Here is a 14,557-nt window from a genome sequence, read left to right on the forward strand (position 1 = left end):
AGCAACCCAGGCACCCTGACCAGGTAGATGCATATGTGTGCATTTGTGTGTGTGTGTGTGTGTGTGTGTGCGTGTGTGTGTGCGCACAAGTGTGTCAGTGATCTGTTGTCCTTCTGGTAATGATGACTCTGGTTTAGTCCGTGTTCAGGAAGCTGTCTGTTTTTTGGGGGGTTTTTGTAAGTCTTTTTCTTCATGCTTTTCCACATATCTTTATTTTCATTCTGTGTGTGTGTGTGTGTGTGTGTGTGTGTGTGTGGGACTTTCCCCCTGTGGCTGTACGGACAAGTTGAGACGGCTGTGGTCACTCTAAATCTCTCAGCACCTCTGAACCCGTCTGCTCCAGGGATGCTTTCAACTGTGAGCCCCAGCGTCTGCACTCTTCCTGCCGTTTGATTTATTCTGCTGGTAACTTCAGGAGGAAGTGTGTGTGTGTGTGTGTGTGTGTGTGTGTGTGTGTGTGTGTGTGTTTGTCAGGTTGTTAGCAAGGTTGCTGAAAAAGCAGCAGATGTATGTTGCTTTAAATCTGCCAAGGTCCCACTGATTAGATTTTGTTGGTAATCTGAATCTGGGATTTCAGCCACTGGACATTTTTTTGTTTTTGTTTAGTTTTTTAAAAGCTATAATTATGATGTTGTGTTTATGTGCTGGTGGGAAACATTCAGGACTTCCAAGTTGGCTACTGAACATTGCTGCTTGTCCCAAAATCTGATGTGCACTCTGTATGGAACTTGAATACTTTTTCTAGCACAGAGTGAAGTGTTTCTGCATCATCTGGTCATTCGCTGCTTCGAGCTGCTCGAGCACGAAGGATTTCATCCGTTGTTTGTCACTGATGGTGAAACAGCGTCGCAGACTGCTGGTAACTTCATCTTCCCCGTCATCTTCAGCGATTTGAAGACGTCATCTTTGGCTCCAAGAAACCTACGATGGGTGGATTTTATAGACTGAACTCTTTATCGGTTTGTCGGCAAAAATAAGCAACAGATAGAAGAATAATGAAAATAGTGAGAAGTCAGCACGCTGACTAAAGAGACCAGAAGGTGTGAGACTGTCTAACATGTATATCCTTTAAGCCCCGTGTTTATACGCTGTGTGTTGTTAGTGATTATTGTATGTGGGTGTGTTTCACTGGATCGTTGGTCTTAACTGAAAAAATACAGATAGATAGACAGCTCTGTGTGTGTGTGTGTGTGTGTGTGTGTGTGCTGTTTGTTTGTGTGTGTGTGTGTGTGTGTGTGTGTGTGTGTGTGTGTGTGTCTTCTGGTGCAGCCAACCCTGCACTGGACATCACCATCAGCCTCCCTCTGGTCCTTTCAGAGTGATGTTTGCCAACTGGCCGGGTTTCCTGTCCCCCACAGACTCCCAGCGGATGCACACGCACACGCACACGCACACACACGCACACACATACACAAACACACACACACACACACACACACGTACATATTTACAAATATCCTGCATTAAGTCCCGCCATGTTTGCTCTGTTCAGACGGGTTTGTTTGAGCAACACACACACTCACACACACACAAACACACCATGATGTCACTTCTCTCCAACAAGCCTTTGTTCATATGATAGACAACCCCATTCAGCCTGTTTGTGTTTGTGTGTGTGTGTGTGTGTGTGTGTGTGTGTGTGTGTGTGCGTACCCAAGCTGAAGCCAGTTTTAGAGGAAGAATAAAGGAGGAGAGTCACCAGGCAGTCCAAGATGCCGGATCCATCTCTTTTCTGCAGTTTTATTTCCGTTGAGCACTGTATTTAATAGATAATGTTTCTTTCAGAGGTTTCATACAAAGGCTGACATTTATCAGAAATACAAGTATACAGAGAACTTGCTGTCCTTGCAAAATGAAGTATACAGAATATTGATTTTAGAATCTTTAACAACCACACTCAGACACCCAGAGTCGGTATATTGTAACTGTAAATGTCTACACAGCAATGCTTAATAGTGAAGAGGAACAAGGAAAACCAGGACAAACTCTGACGTATTAGACTGAATTTGCAAGAACAAAAGTCTCCCAGCAGCTGACTCACACAGCACAGTGCTGTGTTCACATGCTAAGAAGCACCACACCTCACTGCTGTGCCTTTAGGCTCCGCTGACTGTCTGCTGATTGAATTTATTGTCATCTTTTCAAAGCGGAACGGTGTCCCCAAAGAGCCGTAGTCTAACAAGAGCCAAGTGGACACCCCCATCCTGTCCACCCAGGAAGATTTAGTGTTTAAACAGGACTAAACTGTGCCTCTGTCTGTCCTCTGCTGTGTGTCTGTGTCTGTGTGTCCAGCTGGGATGACAGCAGCTCTGTGAGCAGCGGCGTTAGCGACAATATCGACACAGATGATATCAACACCAGCTCCTCCATCTCCTCCTACGCCAACACACCCGCTGCACAGCGCAAAGGCCTCAACACACAGGTAAGACCACACACATGAAACCAAATGTGCTTCATGACCGTCATGGTTTTGTACAGTTCCATTTAGGATCTGGACTCAAATTGGTAAATTATCTGGATTAATTAAGCTCCAAGTGAAACAGATCTTATCATATCTTTCTATGCCGTCTCCCTTTTTAAATAGAAACTCAAGATTTTGACTTTTGATACTTAAATAAGACGTTTTGTAATAAAGCCTGAAAAGGATTTCAGTGCAATAATCACATTCAATACTTGATTTGGATTTGATGAAATCCCATTAAACTCTAGTTGAGCCAGTGGTCCACGTTCACCTCTCCTCTGTCTGCAAGCAGTCATGATAGTTGGACATTTCAGGAGTCGGCTTTCTTATTAAGAAGAAGCAAAACATGATGATTGTAGTTTATTGTGGTATCGACACAATCTGCTCTCGGTTTTTAGACTGGAAGTTTCCTCTGGCAAACGATCCCTTAAGCATGTTGCCTTATTAGCATCAGTGTCTTTATTTAGGGAATATTTTAGTGCCTTCAAGTGGGGACTTGGTTATAGCGCTCAGGAGAGGAGATGATGCTGAGACTTTAGCAACATTTAGGAAGTTTTCTGATATTCAGAGTTCAACCGTCATAATGTACAGTGATGTTTTTAAAAACACTGAAGCCTATGGTTTCTAAACATCACACTGAAATGCAAAAATCATTAAATTATTCACCTTTTTTTTTTTGAAAGGCAACACACATCTTTTGTTGTCTGTCGCCTAGCAACGGTGTTGTCACCACACACAACAAAATCAACTTTCCGTGTCCAAAATATGACCACAGGTTCCATCTGAAGGCAGCGTGAGTTTTAGGGGAAACTATTCATTTCACATTAGGTTTGCAAATTAACTTAAGAGGAAAAGTCTACAAGTGTGAAGTCGCCTAATATCATATGTGGTTGGAAGAAATGTAAACTTGATGTGTAAAGTGGGTTGACTGATGCAACTGTATTCTCCCACTTGGCCTCATTTCCCTAAACCCGCTCTGACCCAGCATTCCTCTGCATTCAGAGAAGAATGTGAGACTCCGTCTGAGTGGCACAGCTGTGAACTCGCAGAGCTACAAGCTGATGTTGACACTGGCCTCAAACCATTACACGCTGATTAGGAGCCACTCCGGGTCAGGAAAGTGATCAGTGTTAGGGTAGTACGGTCAGCTGACTCACGAGTACGTCGCACACGCCGTTACTGGTGCTGATGTGGAGCCAGTCACCATGTGACGTGTGTCCATTATTACTGCAGAGTTCGAGGTGATGAAGAAAAAACAAAGGAGAGCACAAAGGAGCCTTTCTCTCAGTACGGCAGGCGACAGAGTGCAGGTTGATGAAATCTGCCTCAGCTGTCCTCTGATTTGTTATTCATCCCTCATTCCTCAAACAGCTGGGATTTACCGTAAAAGCTTTGATGAACCAGCTAAGTTATACTTTTGTTTAATGTCATAAATATTCTGCAAAAACCTTAAAACAAATTTAAAGTTTAAGTTGCCTTCAGTATGTTTCAGATTTTGAACAAATAAATGTGTTGCGCTGAGCCTAATCAGCAACAGCAACAGTCTCCACACTTTTTAATAATAATCTTCACAGTCTCCATAGGAGACTTAACACGTGAGACATGCACATGGATTCAAGTGGACTTGTCTGCTGTGTGGGCCGATGTACAGGAGGTGTGACTCTCAAAGCTCCAAAGGTGCAATGCAGGTTTATTTGTGGAGTACATTTTATCACCAAGGCTTCACATAAAACACTCAAAAGCTTTGTGACAAAAGAGCATTTAAATCCAATAAAGAGCTGAGATAATAGAGAATAAATGCAAACTAAAATAGAACAAGCTTTAAAATGACAAGACGCTACAGTGCAGTGCAAGGAATGAATATATTTGATTTAATGAAAGGCAATGGCAAAAGGTCTTTGAATTAAAAGAGCAGAGGCGCAGCAGACCTGCAGGTGTCCATGTTTAGTTGTGTATGGAAAGAAAGCAGACGTGGCCCAGATGATCTGAGAGGTCTGGAAAATCTAAAGTGTTAAAGTTTTAAATCTGAACCTGGTAGAGAAAACAGATAAGACAGCACCATGTAAGCTGCTTAAATATTTATTAGGAACTTGCATCATCTTAACTTGCGATTCACTCATGAAGACTTTTGCCAACAGACTTGAGACTTGACTTTCAAGTTCAAGTCTCTCTCAAAAATGTCAAAACTGCTTCTCTCACATTTAAAATAAGGATAACTCCCCCCCCCGCTCCCCGACAAGCTGCTCAGGTGATGGTGGGCTGGATGCCTGCAGGACTGCACAGTATGTTTGTGGTCATAAAGAGTGTGCTTTTAAAAGGCACTTGACAACGTCTCATGAAAGACGCTTTCTTCAGCAGTCATAAATCTAATTTGGGTGTGTGTGTGTGTGTGTGTGTGTGTTCACAGCCTGTGACGGATGCAGAGAAGCACTCGGCCTCCACAGCAGTGCACCAGGCCTGGTCAGGAGACGAGGTGAAGAGGCCAGACGGCGGGTCAGATAGCGGGGTCAGGATGGAGACGGGCTCCAAGTGGAGCCGCCGGAACCCCTCCGACGTCTCTGACGAGTCCGACAAGGGCAGCTCGGGGAGGAAGACCCCCTCCGTGTCCCACACGGGCTCTTGGAGGAGAGGCATGAGCGCTCAGGTGGGGGTGACGTCCCCTCGGACTAAAAGCAGCAGCAGCACAGGCTCCTCGGGCTCCGTTGGCCTCAAGACCCACAGCTCAGGTAACCCAGGTTTTGTGAGAGTAAAATGAAGCATTTTCTCTTAATTTGTTAACATTTTGTAGCAGCAGCTCCCTCAGCGTTCAGAGCAGCAGCTCAAACGTGTTTGCACTCAGATCTGCTGTGTCCTTAATGCAGCATTTGTTTCCAAAAAGGCAACTTTACCAAATAAATTATTGATAAATAAACTGAAAGAATGAAAAATGAAATAATGAAGGAGGTAGTCAGTACTCAGTTAGCTGATTATGTGTGATGGTAAAGAGATCAATCTCAACAGTCAGTAGTTCACAACATTTAGTGGGCATCCTGCCACAACTTCACCAGTTTTCCACAGTTTTGAAAGGGTCATTGTTTTCACTTCAGTAACAGACAGTCAGACAGTTTTTTTAGGTTGAGATGTCGCCATTTTTGTGCCTCTGAATTGGCAGATGGCCAAATAACAATCAAGGCTGTTTCCACCAGCTGCTAAAACACTGACAGCTTGAAACTTCTTCACCTGCAGCTGTCAGTAATCTGAGCGGTAAGTCATGTAGCAGCAGCACCCTCGCTCCCTGCTGATGTCTTGTTTGTGTGTCCTGCAGGTAAGACTGACGACGTCAAGGTGTCAGAAAAGGGTCGTCTCTCTCCTCGTGCTAACGGCCTTCACCGTTCGCCTTCAGACGCAGGACGCAGCAGCGGCGACGAGGCAAAGAAACACTCGGCCCCCACCAGCCGCACGGCCACGACAAACGCCCTCACACACACTGTTTCGGACCCCCACTCCCAGACACACGCGCTCACCTCGCGCACCCCTACCAGCACCTTTGGCTTCAAGAAACAGGGCCATGGGATGGTAACCATGGTTACTGCCAGTGGTGCTACCATCACCAGTGGCTCAGCCACGCTGGGGAAAATGCCCAAATCTGGTGCTCGCTCACTGGCAGGAGGGTTGAAGGCTAGTGGGCAGGATGGCGGCTCGGCGCTGGGTCACCACGATGATGGCTTCCTGCCCATGAGCGCCCGCTCTACGCTGCAGTACCGCAGTCTGCCGAGACCCAGCCGCTCAGGAGCAGCCGCACGCAACGGAAACCGCTCCTCCACCAGCAGCATCGAAGCAGCCGTGCTCTCTGTCACGTCTCACGGGAAAAACTCAATAAGCGTGACCAAGGCCAACGGCTCTGGTGGCCTGCAGGCCAATCAGACTGATCGGGAGAAGGGCGTCTCTGAGATCGACACCCTCAGGAGTGGAGTAGTGATGCAGAGTGGAGGAGCAGCGACTGTCCCTCTGACAGGAAGACAGCAGGTTTCTTCACCCACTCTACGCAGGTGAGCACACACACATACCTGCTGAACATCATTTGTATTGTCAGTAGTCCTGCAGACACTGATGAGCCAAACCTAGTGGGGCCCTCTTGTATGGCCTTGAAGCTAACAGCACACACACACACACACACACACACACCAGACTATTTTAAAAGGCAGTAATCATGTAGTCACAGTAAATAATAAACAGTGGTGAGTAAGAATCACACGTGTGGGCTTGTTTCACACACACACACACCTTCACATACGTACAGACACACACACACAGGCTGAGTGAGGTTAAATCAGGCCATTGTGAAAGGCAGGCCTTGAGCTGGGCTGATCAGCTGCCAAGCCTCAGCCTTGGTGGTGCGGGGGGGGGGAGGGTGGAGGTGGAGGGTGTGGTGCGGGGTAATGGGAGCTGAGTCTTACCTCAGCGCTCTGCTCTCATTAATGTGAGGGAGTGATAACTCTTCAAAGAGCTGTGTGCTGCCATTATCGCCCACCGCGGCTCCAGTCATCACAGCCTGCCATTTAACTCTAACCCAGGATTAGAACCAGGAGAGAGTTCTCTGTGTGTGTGTCTGTGTGTGTGTGTGTGTGTGTGTGTGTGTGTGTTGGCCTTGACTCAGATCTGAGCACTGACTCTACCTTTCCTGGCTGCAGGCCTGCCTTCTGCTGTTATTCTTGTTTCACGAAGAGTTCAGTGAATATTACTGTTGTTTTTGTCCTGTTAGCAACAGGACCGTAAGGATGGAAAACTCTGTCGGCCTGCTTCTCCATTCGACACTTCAGCATCCGGAGCAGCCATGAATATTTAAAAGAAATTTGTTGTTACATTTTCTGTTAATATTCATAGTTCCTGGAGGATGAATGCTAATGATTTTGCCAACCCCTTAATAATTGTTTTTGAACCAGCATCAGGTTCAAATCTACAGTTATGCACAAATAAAGATGCTTTCAAGTAATTTCAACATCTGCAAAAATTATTAAAATATGTAATTATGTACAACACCTTTAAGGTCACATATTAACAGGATATGCATCTTTCTAATAATAATAATAATCATTATATTCTGTTTCTTCTCCTGGCACAGTGCTGCCTTTATTAATTGATTATGTGATGGCAGAAGTTTTCATAAAAAGGATATTAGGAAATGATTCCTGCTCTTTTACAGTTCCTGCAGCCCCAGCTCTTACCCCTCCTCTCCTCCCTGATTTTCCACAGGTTGTTTGGTGGGAAGCCCAGTAAACAAGCACCCGTCACCACAGCCGAAAACATGAAGAACTCCACTGTTATCTCCAACCCCCACGCCACCATGAACCATGTGGCCACGGTGCTCGAGTCCCCAGACGGAGGGCTGGCAGGCGGGGAAAGCGAGACCAGCAGCCCGCTGTTTGGAGGCAGACTGCAGGGATCAGGAATGGGGACGCTGGGCAGCGAGCCGGTGAGCACGAACATCTAAACGTAACAGAACAATAGATTGATCTGTCTGAACTTACTCTGTAAACGATGAGAGCTTATTGGCTGTGATGCTCAATGACAACCGTATACTCAAGTGAATGACAGCAACTGTACGATAAAGCTTTGGCAAACACGATGTGCAAAAGGCAAAGAAAGGTGTTTTTGTTCATTCTTGGGCTTTTAGATTCTTAAGTCTTGAAAATTAATTATCTTCCCTTTAAAATGACTTAAATACTGTGGCTTACTGTGGAGCTGTGTCACAGGAACAGCCACTTATTGATCGGTTACGCTGCTATTTTTAGCTGCACAAACTCCCCAACTGCCCACCACCCATTACTGACCATGGAAAGAGAGAAAGCTCTTTTTCTTAAGTTACATTTGAGTTATTTTTATCTATTCTAATCACGGCAATGTCAACCAGTCGGTCAGTCCAGATATCTCAACAACTTGAAGGGATTGCCATGGAATTTTGTCCAAGCATTGATTCCCTCCTCGGTGGAGCTCATTGGTTCACTCTCATTCTCTGCCACAGCAGGCAGCTGATTCCAGCCAAAAGGGTCTAACAACCCATTGCACACTATCTGCTCAGCACCATCTGATGAACACAGTGGAATATTTAGCTGCTAAAGACTTGGATATTTCCAGGAGTTGATGGAGTTGATATCACACACACGATGTGGCTACAACGTGACTCCAAATGAATAATAGTGTTGCTCCATAGCGACCGGATGTGTAAAGAAGAAACTGTTGGCCAACAGGTTCAACATATCAACATAAAAAGTGATGATAAGTCAGCAGTGTTGTCACAACCTGTTCCTGCTTTACAGTCCTACACAGAACTGTGTGACTAACCACATATACAATAAAATGTCATTCTGCCGTTGTTTCCTCTCCTGCGTGGGGTTAACTGTCAAACCAGGTTAACTGAAGATGATCGTGTACCTTTGAGCTCAGAGGTGATTAAGAGGGAGGTGTTTGTGAGTTAATGACTTTGGTGGAGAACAAAAGATTTTGTTCTCACCTGACTAATAACACAACCCAGGTGTCTTCAGTGGAAGCACAGTCGAGCAGTGTAGGCACTTTCCTGACTTACTGTAGGTTACATGTTGTGGCTGAGCACAACACAGTGAGCACGCTCAGACACGACCTGTGCCATGATTCATAAGGTTTGATCGGACTAACTCTTAATCATAAAGTGACGCATACAGTAAGGCATTGTTTTTAAGCTGCACGGGTTCAATAGTTTAGTCAGTTATCTCAGAGCACATCAGGACTGCAACAAATGATTGTTGATGATTCATTAATTAAACTAACAATAATATAAAACAGAGAAAACTGCAAATTCTTTCATTTAAGAGAATCTCTGCCTCATTGTTTCAGCACCATGATAGACAGACTGGCACTGATTTTGAAAACATTATCTTCTCCACACCTCCACAGGCCTCCAGTCCCGGCTCAGTCTACTCCTCCACCGGCCCCTCCAACAGTCTGACGTGGGGCACCACCTTCAGCAGCTCCTCCGCCCAGAGCAGAGAGAGCACGCTGGGCGGGCACGGCGGGACAGGCAGCATGGGATACCCGTCCGTCAGCAGCATGCACACCAGCAGCGAGTCCATCGACATGAGCCTGGGCAGCGCCGGAGGAGGCACCCATGGGACCCACAGGGAGGACACCCTGTCTGCTCTGGGCCGCACCGGCAGCGTCAAGACCGGCATGTCTGAGAGGTGAGGACATACAAAAGCATCTTCCATTACCAAGAAAAAAACCCATCAAGATTAAAATTTGTCAGTTTTTCCACAGTATAGCATTTGCAACATTGCATATTGCTTCTAAGTTCAACTTTTTATATAGAAATGACTGATTGCTATGCTTCTGCTTGCCATAGATAGGTTATAAAATATAATTCCTTTATAAAAGTAGTTAAAATTAAAACAGGAAAAACATTAAAATGCTGCTTAGCTGTTCATGCATCAGTCATTCATTGTTGTGGAACATGTGGGTATTATAATGCTTTCAAAGAGGTCATCCTGCAAAATAACTATACACATAACTACACTGTGCTGATAAAACTTATGTGCTTTTAGTTCTTTGATACTTTCTCTGAGGTAAAGGATCTAAATACCAAATACTAAAATCCTGCCCAGTCCTGACATTAACTCCTTTTAAAGAATTCGGAGTGGAGATGATGCACAAAGCATCCACAGTGATGAGGTGTCGCTTCTTGTTTGCCGTTCTGTCGGCGTTCGAGCACAGAAACAAAATCCCATGGCGTCCTCAGTCGATTATACAGTAATTGTGGTCATTGTAGCGGATTCCATCCTGACAGGTTGACTGTGTAATGTGGCAGGAATGTCTCAGAGGAAACTTAATAGCATCTGGAGTCGAAGCTTTTAGGCTGCTGTGACGTCACCCTCCTCACCGAGTTTTCTTATTAACTTCACTGGTGAAGAATCTGGCTGTTGACCTCTGTTCTGAAGGTTTTCCTCATCTACTTCATTCTCTAAAACTTTCTCTCTCTGTGTCTGTTGTGCGTTTCCCTTCCCGTCCTCCATCAGCCCCCTCTCCTCCCCCTCCGCTAGCCCTATATTCAGCCGAAACACGCTACCTCGGAAGCAGGACAGGTAAATGTACCTGTGTGCAGTGTTAGGCTTCTGGTGAGACAGCTGTGGAGGTTCCTACTAAACCACCACCTGCTGCCACACAGAGAGCATCACAAAGCAGCACAGAGAGAAGTTCTGTGTGGTAGCGCGCTGTGTTTTATAGTTTCTGTGTGGAAGTGTGTCGCTCTGTGTGGTAGTTTGTGGTTATTTTTAGGACCTCTAGCTCCAGTATGAATGGGCATTTATGAGAGAGTGTAAATGTGAGGTTGTCTGTGTGGATGTTGGCAGCTTCAGTGTTTTTGTTTAGTGGTCAGCTGTAGTCTGTTATGACTGTTCACATACTGCCACCTTGTGGTAGACTTTGTATGTGCAGGTTTAACCAGTAGCTCACGCACAGGCTGTTGATTTTACACTGAAAAAAATCTCAATCCCAAGAAGTGTTTTACTGTTTCTGAGCTCTATAAGTAATGAGACAACGAATAATCAGCCAGTTAATGAAACAAATAAGTTGTCAAATAAGAATTTCCTTTAAATAATGTCTTTATTCCAGAGTAGCGATCTGCCTTCGTCTGCTTTCTTTCAAGAAAATTCATCTAATAAGATGAGAGAGGCAGAGTTTTTTCTGATGCTTATGATCAGAGTAAAAGTCTAAAATTTACTTGGCAAGATAGAGATTTTTTTTTTGACAGTGTTTAAGATGTAGTCGTGTCAATAAGAAATATTTTGCTAGGTAGTCCATTAGAGATGCAGCCACATGTTTCCTTGCCTCCTTGCTTTCTTTGCTTTCCACCTCTGAAGTGTTTCTCTCCCACAGCGGGCCACACTGTGGTAGAAACACTCTGCCTAAGAAGGGACTCAGGTACTGACCTCACTTCCTGCTGGACATTCTGCGCTTTTTTTTTTTTGTACACTGGTTCACCAAATTGTCGTCTGTCTTTCTTTTTTTTATTTCTTCTGCGTCTACATTCACTCTTCGAGGCTTGCGCTCACGCTTTTGAAAATGCTTATGAAGTTTTTATTGTTGGCACCTGGCGAATGCGTTGTTGTGTTGTGCTCCTGTGAGGAGGCATGTCACCTTGTCGTCCAGCTGTCACTGTATTATGCTGTTGCAGGCTTAATTTTTTTTTTTTTTTTTGGGTCAAATTTTCTTTGGCTTCTGTTCTTCTTTTTTCACCAGTTCCGTTGCTCATGACTGAGAATCAGTCTATGTTCACGCTGTTGTAATTTCTTGTTTCAGTGTCTGATTCATCCAGTGTTACAGCCCGGCTACTAATCTGGCTGCTTAAGAGAAAAATCCACCTCATTGATTGTAAAAAGAAAAAAGAAAAAAAAAAAAACAGAACTCAGATCAACTCATCCTGAAAAAAACCCACAGAATTCACACTGACCCTCGTCTTTGACTTCCTGTAGGTATGGGCCGTCCCCACAGCTACGGAGCCATGAGGAGTCACGTGATTGGCTGCGCTCCCACTCCACCAGCGGGCTACAGGAGTCAGCCAGTAACTCCCCGTTCTCCCCCGGCTCCAGCCTCACCTCCCCCTCTGGCACCCGCTTCAACTTTGGACAGCTCGGTACGCCGCACACGCCACCCAAGGCTGAGCAATTCATCTGCTCTCTGGCGGTTAAGACAAATCTAAGCCAATGAAGCAAGTTCAGAGCTGAGTGCATAAACTCAAAACAGATAACCATCTAGCTAAAGGTTCCTGTGTATAGTGAGAGACATGAGAGAAACTCCCATTGCTCTTAGTCTACATTAAACTTGATTTAGCCAGTACATACAACTAGAGTCATGTTATACTGTCCTGTATATTATCAGTGGGTGGGCAGAAAATTGGTTGATTTATCACTGAAGACATTTATCAACCAAACATCCTCCAGTTTCTGCCTTTTAAATGTGAGGAGTTGCTTTATAGCATAGCGGATTTGATTTAATAGACCAAAACAATAAACCAAAAACAATCCTTACTGTTTTTTTTAATCATTTTCACAGCTTCCAGTCCGACCTCTGCTGCTCAGATCAACCTCGCCAGTCTGCGCACCAACAGCCTGACCAATCAGGACGTCTCTTATGACCCCTGCAGCGACAACCGACTGAGAAACTCGTGCATGTCGCTTGACGAGAAGACTCGCACCATGAGCAGGTCGGGCTCCTTTAGGGACGGCTTTGAGGAAGGTAAGAGGACAGATATGAGACAGGTGCAGTGAATATTCAGGGACTGTTAGTGTGAGTCATGGCCATGCTTCCCTCAGATGTTTGCTGAAATCTGTAATTAGGTGTAATCCTTTTCCAAGACCTGCATGCCTCCATCTCTCTATGACTCTGAAGCCTTCCCTTCCTTGTTCCACATCCCTGTGCCAAAAGAATTATTATTCCATTTGTTTTTAGAACATTAAGACGGATTACAACCGCTCCTCTAAGAAAAGCCCTCTATCCCCTTAGAAATCCATAATCAGCTTTGGTGTGGCTTTGTTTTTTCATAAGCTTGTTTATTGGGAAAAGTATCCTGCTGTGCTTTTCCCACCAGCGGGCAGACTCCACGCTCAGGCAAATTTGCTCCACTGGAGTCGGCCCAATCCTCCAGGCCATAGAAACACAGCGCTTTGATTTAGAGGAACAAACTAAGACTGGCAGTGAGGAAGGAGAGGTGTTGTGTTTAAAATGGCTCTCTTGAAAGAAATATCCAGCCTTAAACACTTAAATTATGTCAAAAAGCAGCAGTTGGAAGTAAACTTTCATTTTAGCAAACAGCAATATAGACAGTAAACTACTTATGTAACCAGTTAACCACCATGTAGAGCAGCCACAAAACACTGTTTGCAAAGAAAGTGAACAAGACACACTTTCTCACGACATCAGCTTTTTCTATCTCAGCTTGTAGAATCAACAAGTTCTTTTAAAAAGTTTACACACCTGCTTTCAAGGTTGTCTAAAGGTATTCTGGGAAATGCAGTTGATTGGTGTCATGTACTTATATACATCTGCCAGATTAAAGAGATCCAAAGGCAGGTTTTGTCCTGCAGAGTGAAGGGTAGATGAATGAGAGAGCAAATCCAGTGACACTAAAACACTGAGCAGCTAGTTTGACTGATCTTCTATATGAGGAGACAGCTGTCAATCATCTTATTGTCCAGCCTCCTTTTAAAAGAAATGTGTGTCAAGCAAATGCCTGTTCAGGTTTTCCTGGTATTGTGAAGCTATCATACAAATGTAGATGTAGCTCACACTTAATGTGCACATGCTCAGTAACACAGAAGCAAACGTATTATTAGTGCACCCCCCAGTCTTTTTCCCACCTCTGTGAGTCTGTTTTCCCTTTCAGAAGAAGGGATAATTACAGGGATCACAGTGAGAGGCGTAACAGAGACGTGATGACATACAACAAAACCTTCAACATAACTTTCTCTGTGTGTGTGTGTGTGTGTGTGTGTGTGTGTGTGTGTGTGTGTGTGTGTGTGTTAGATCGCCCTGAGCAGGTCATGCGGTTTATGTGTACATATGTTGCTGAGGTGTAGCGTTACCTGTCGCTGTTGTTAGCTCGACGGGACAAAAGTCACATTATCCCCCCAACACTTTGTCCTGCGTGAGAGCAACACCACCACACACCGTCACTTCATCCCCTCCCTCCAAACCCTCTCGCTCACCTTTGCTCACCTTCTTCTTATGTCTGTGGACACATTATTTTCCAGTAAAGACATATTGACCGTTTATATTCCTATCCTTTAGAGACTGATGGTCAAAAAGTATAAACAAGTTTAATTTCCGTGACTTTTCTGCATAACTGAAGTCATTTCAAGTGGAAATGTCCTGCATTAGATTCTGTGCACACTACAGTGAAACTATCTACAAATAATGTATTATAGTAAACAGATAGAAGCTTTCTGTTTGAGTCTCATTGCTAAAGGGTTGGACATTGACACAGTTTTGTGCACCACCACAATGGATTTGAAATGAAACAATCAAGATGTGCTTTAAGTGCACACTTTCAGCTTTAACTTGAGGGTATTTACATCCAAATCAGGTGAACGG

At 44.7% G+C, this 14,557-nt stretch overlaps 1 protein-coding gene across 1 annotated transcript in view; it reads left to right on the forward strand.

Annotated features, from left to right (window-relative positions):
- nav2a (neuron navigator 2a) overlaps positions 1-14,557 on the forward strand; it is a 90,193-nt gene that overhangs the window by 60,395 nt on the left and 15,241 nt on the right. The window contains exons 12-20 of the mRNA XM_070837684.1: positions 2,293-2,422; positions 4,869-5,187; positions 5,766-6,489; positions 7,694-7,913; positions 9,371-9,654; positions 10,486-10,551; positions 11,345-11,389; positions 11,941-12,101; positions 12,521-12,703. Coding sequence (XP_070693785.1) covers positions 2,293-2,422; positions 4,869-5,187; positions 5,766-6,489; positions 7,694-7,913; positions 9,371-9,654; positions 10,486-10,551; positions 11,345-11,389; positions 11,941-12,101; positions 12,521-12,703 — 2,132 coding nt within the window. The remainder of the gene's footprint in view (positions 1-2,292; positions 2,423-4,868; positions 5,188-5,765; positions 6,490-7,693; positions 7,914-9,370; positions 9,655-10,485; positions 10,552-11,344; positions 11,390-11,940; positions 12,102-12,520; positions 12,704-14,557) is intronic.

The sequence above is a fragment of the Pempheris klunzingeri genome, chromosome 1 (genome assembly GCF_042242105.1).
Source record: "Pempheris klunzingeri isolate RE-2024b chromosome 1, fPemKlu1.hap1, whole genome shotgun sequence".
NCBI classification, from domain to species: Eukaryota; Metazoa; Chordata; class Actinopteri; order Acropomatiformes; family Pempheridae; genus Pempheris; species Pempheris klunzingeri.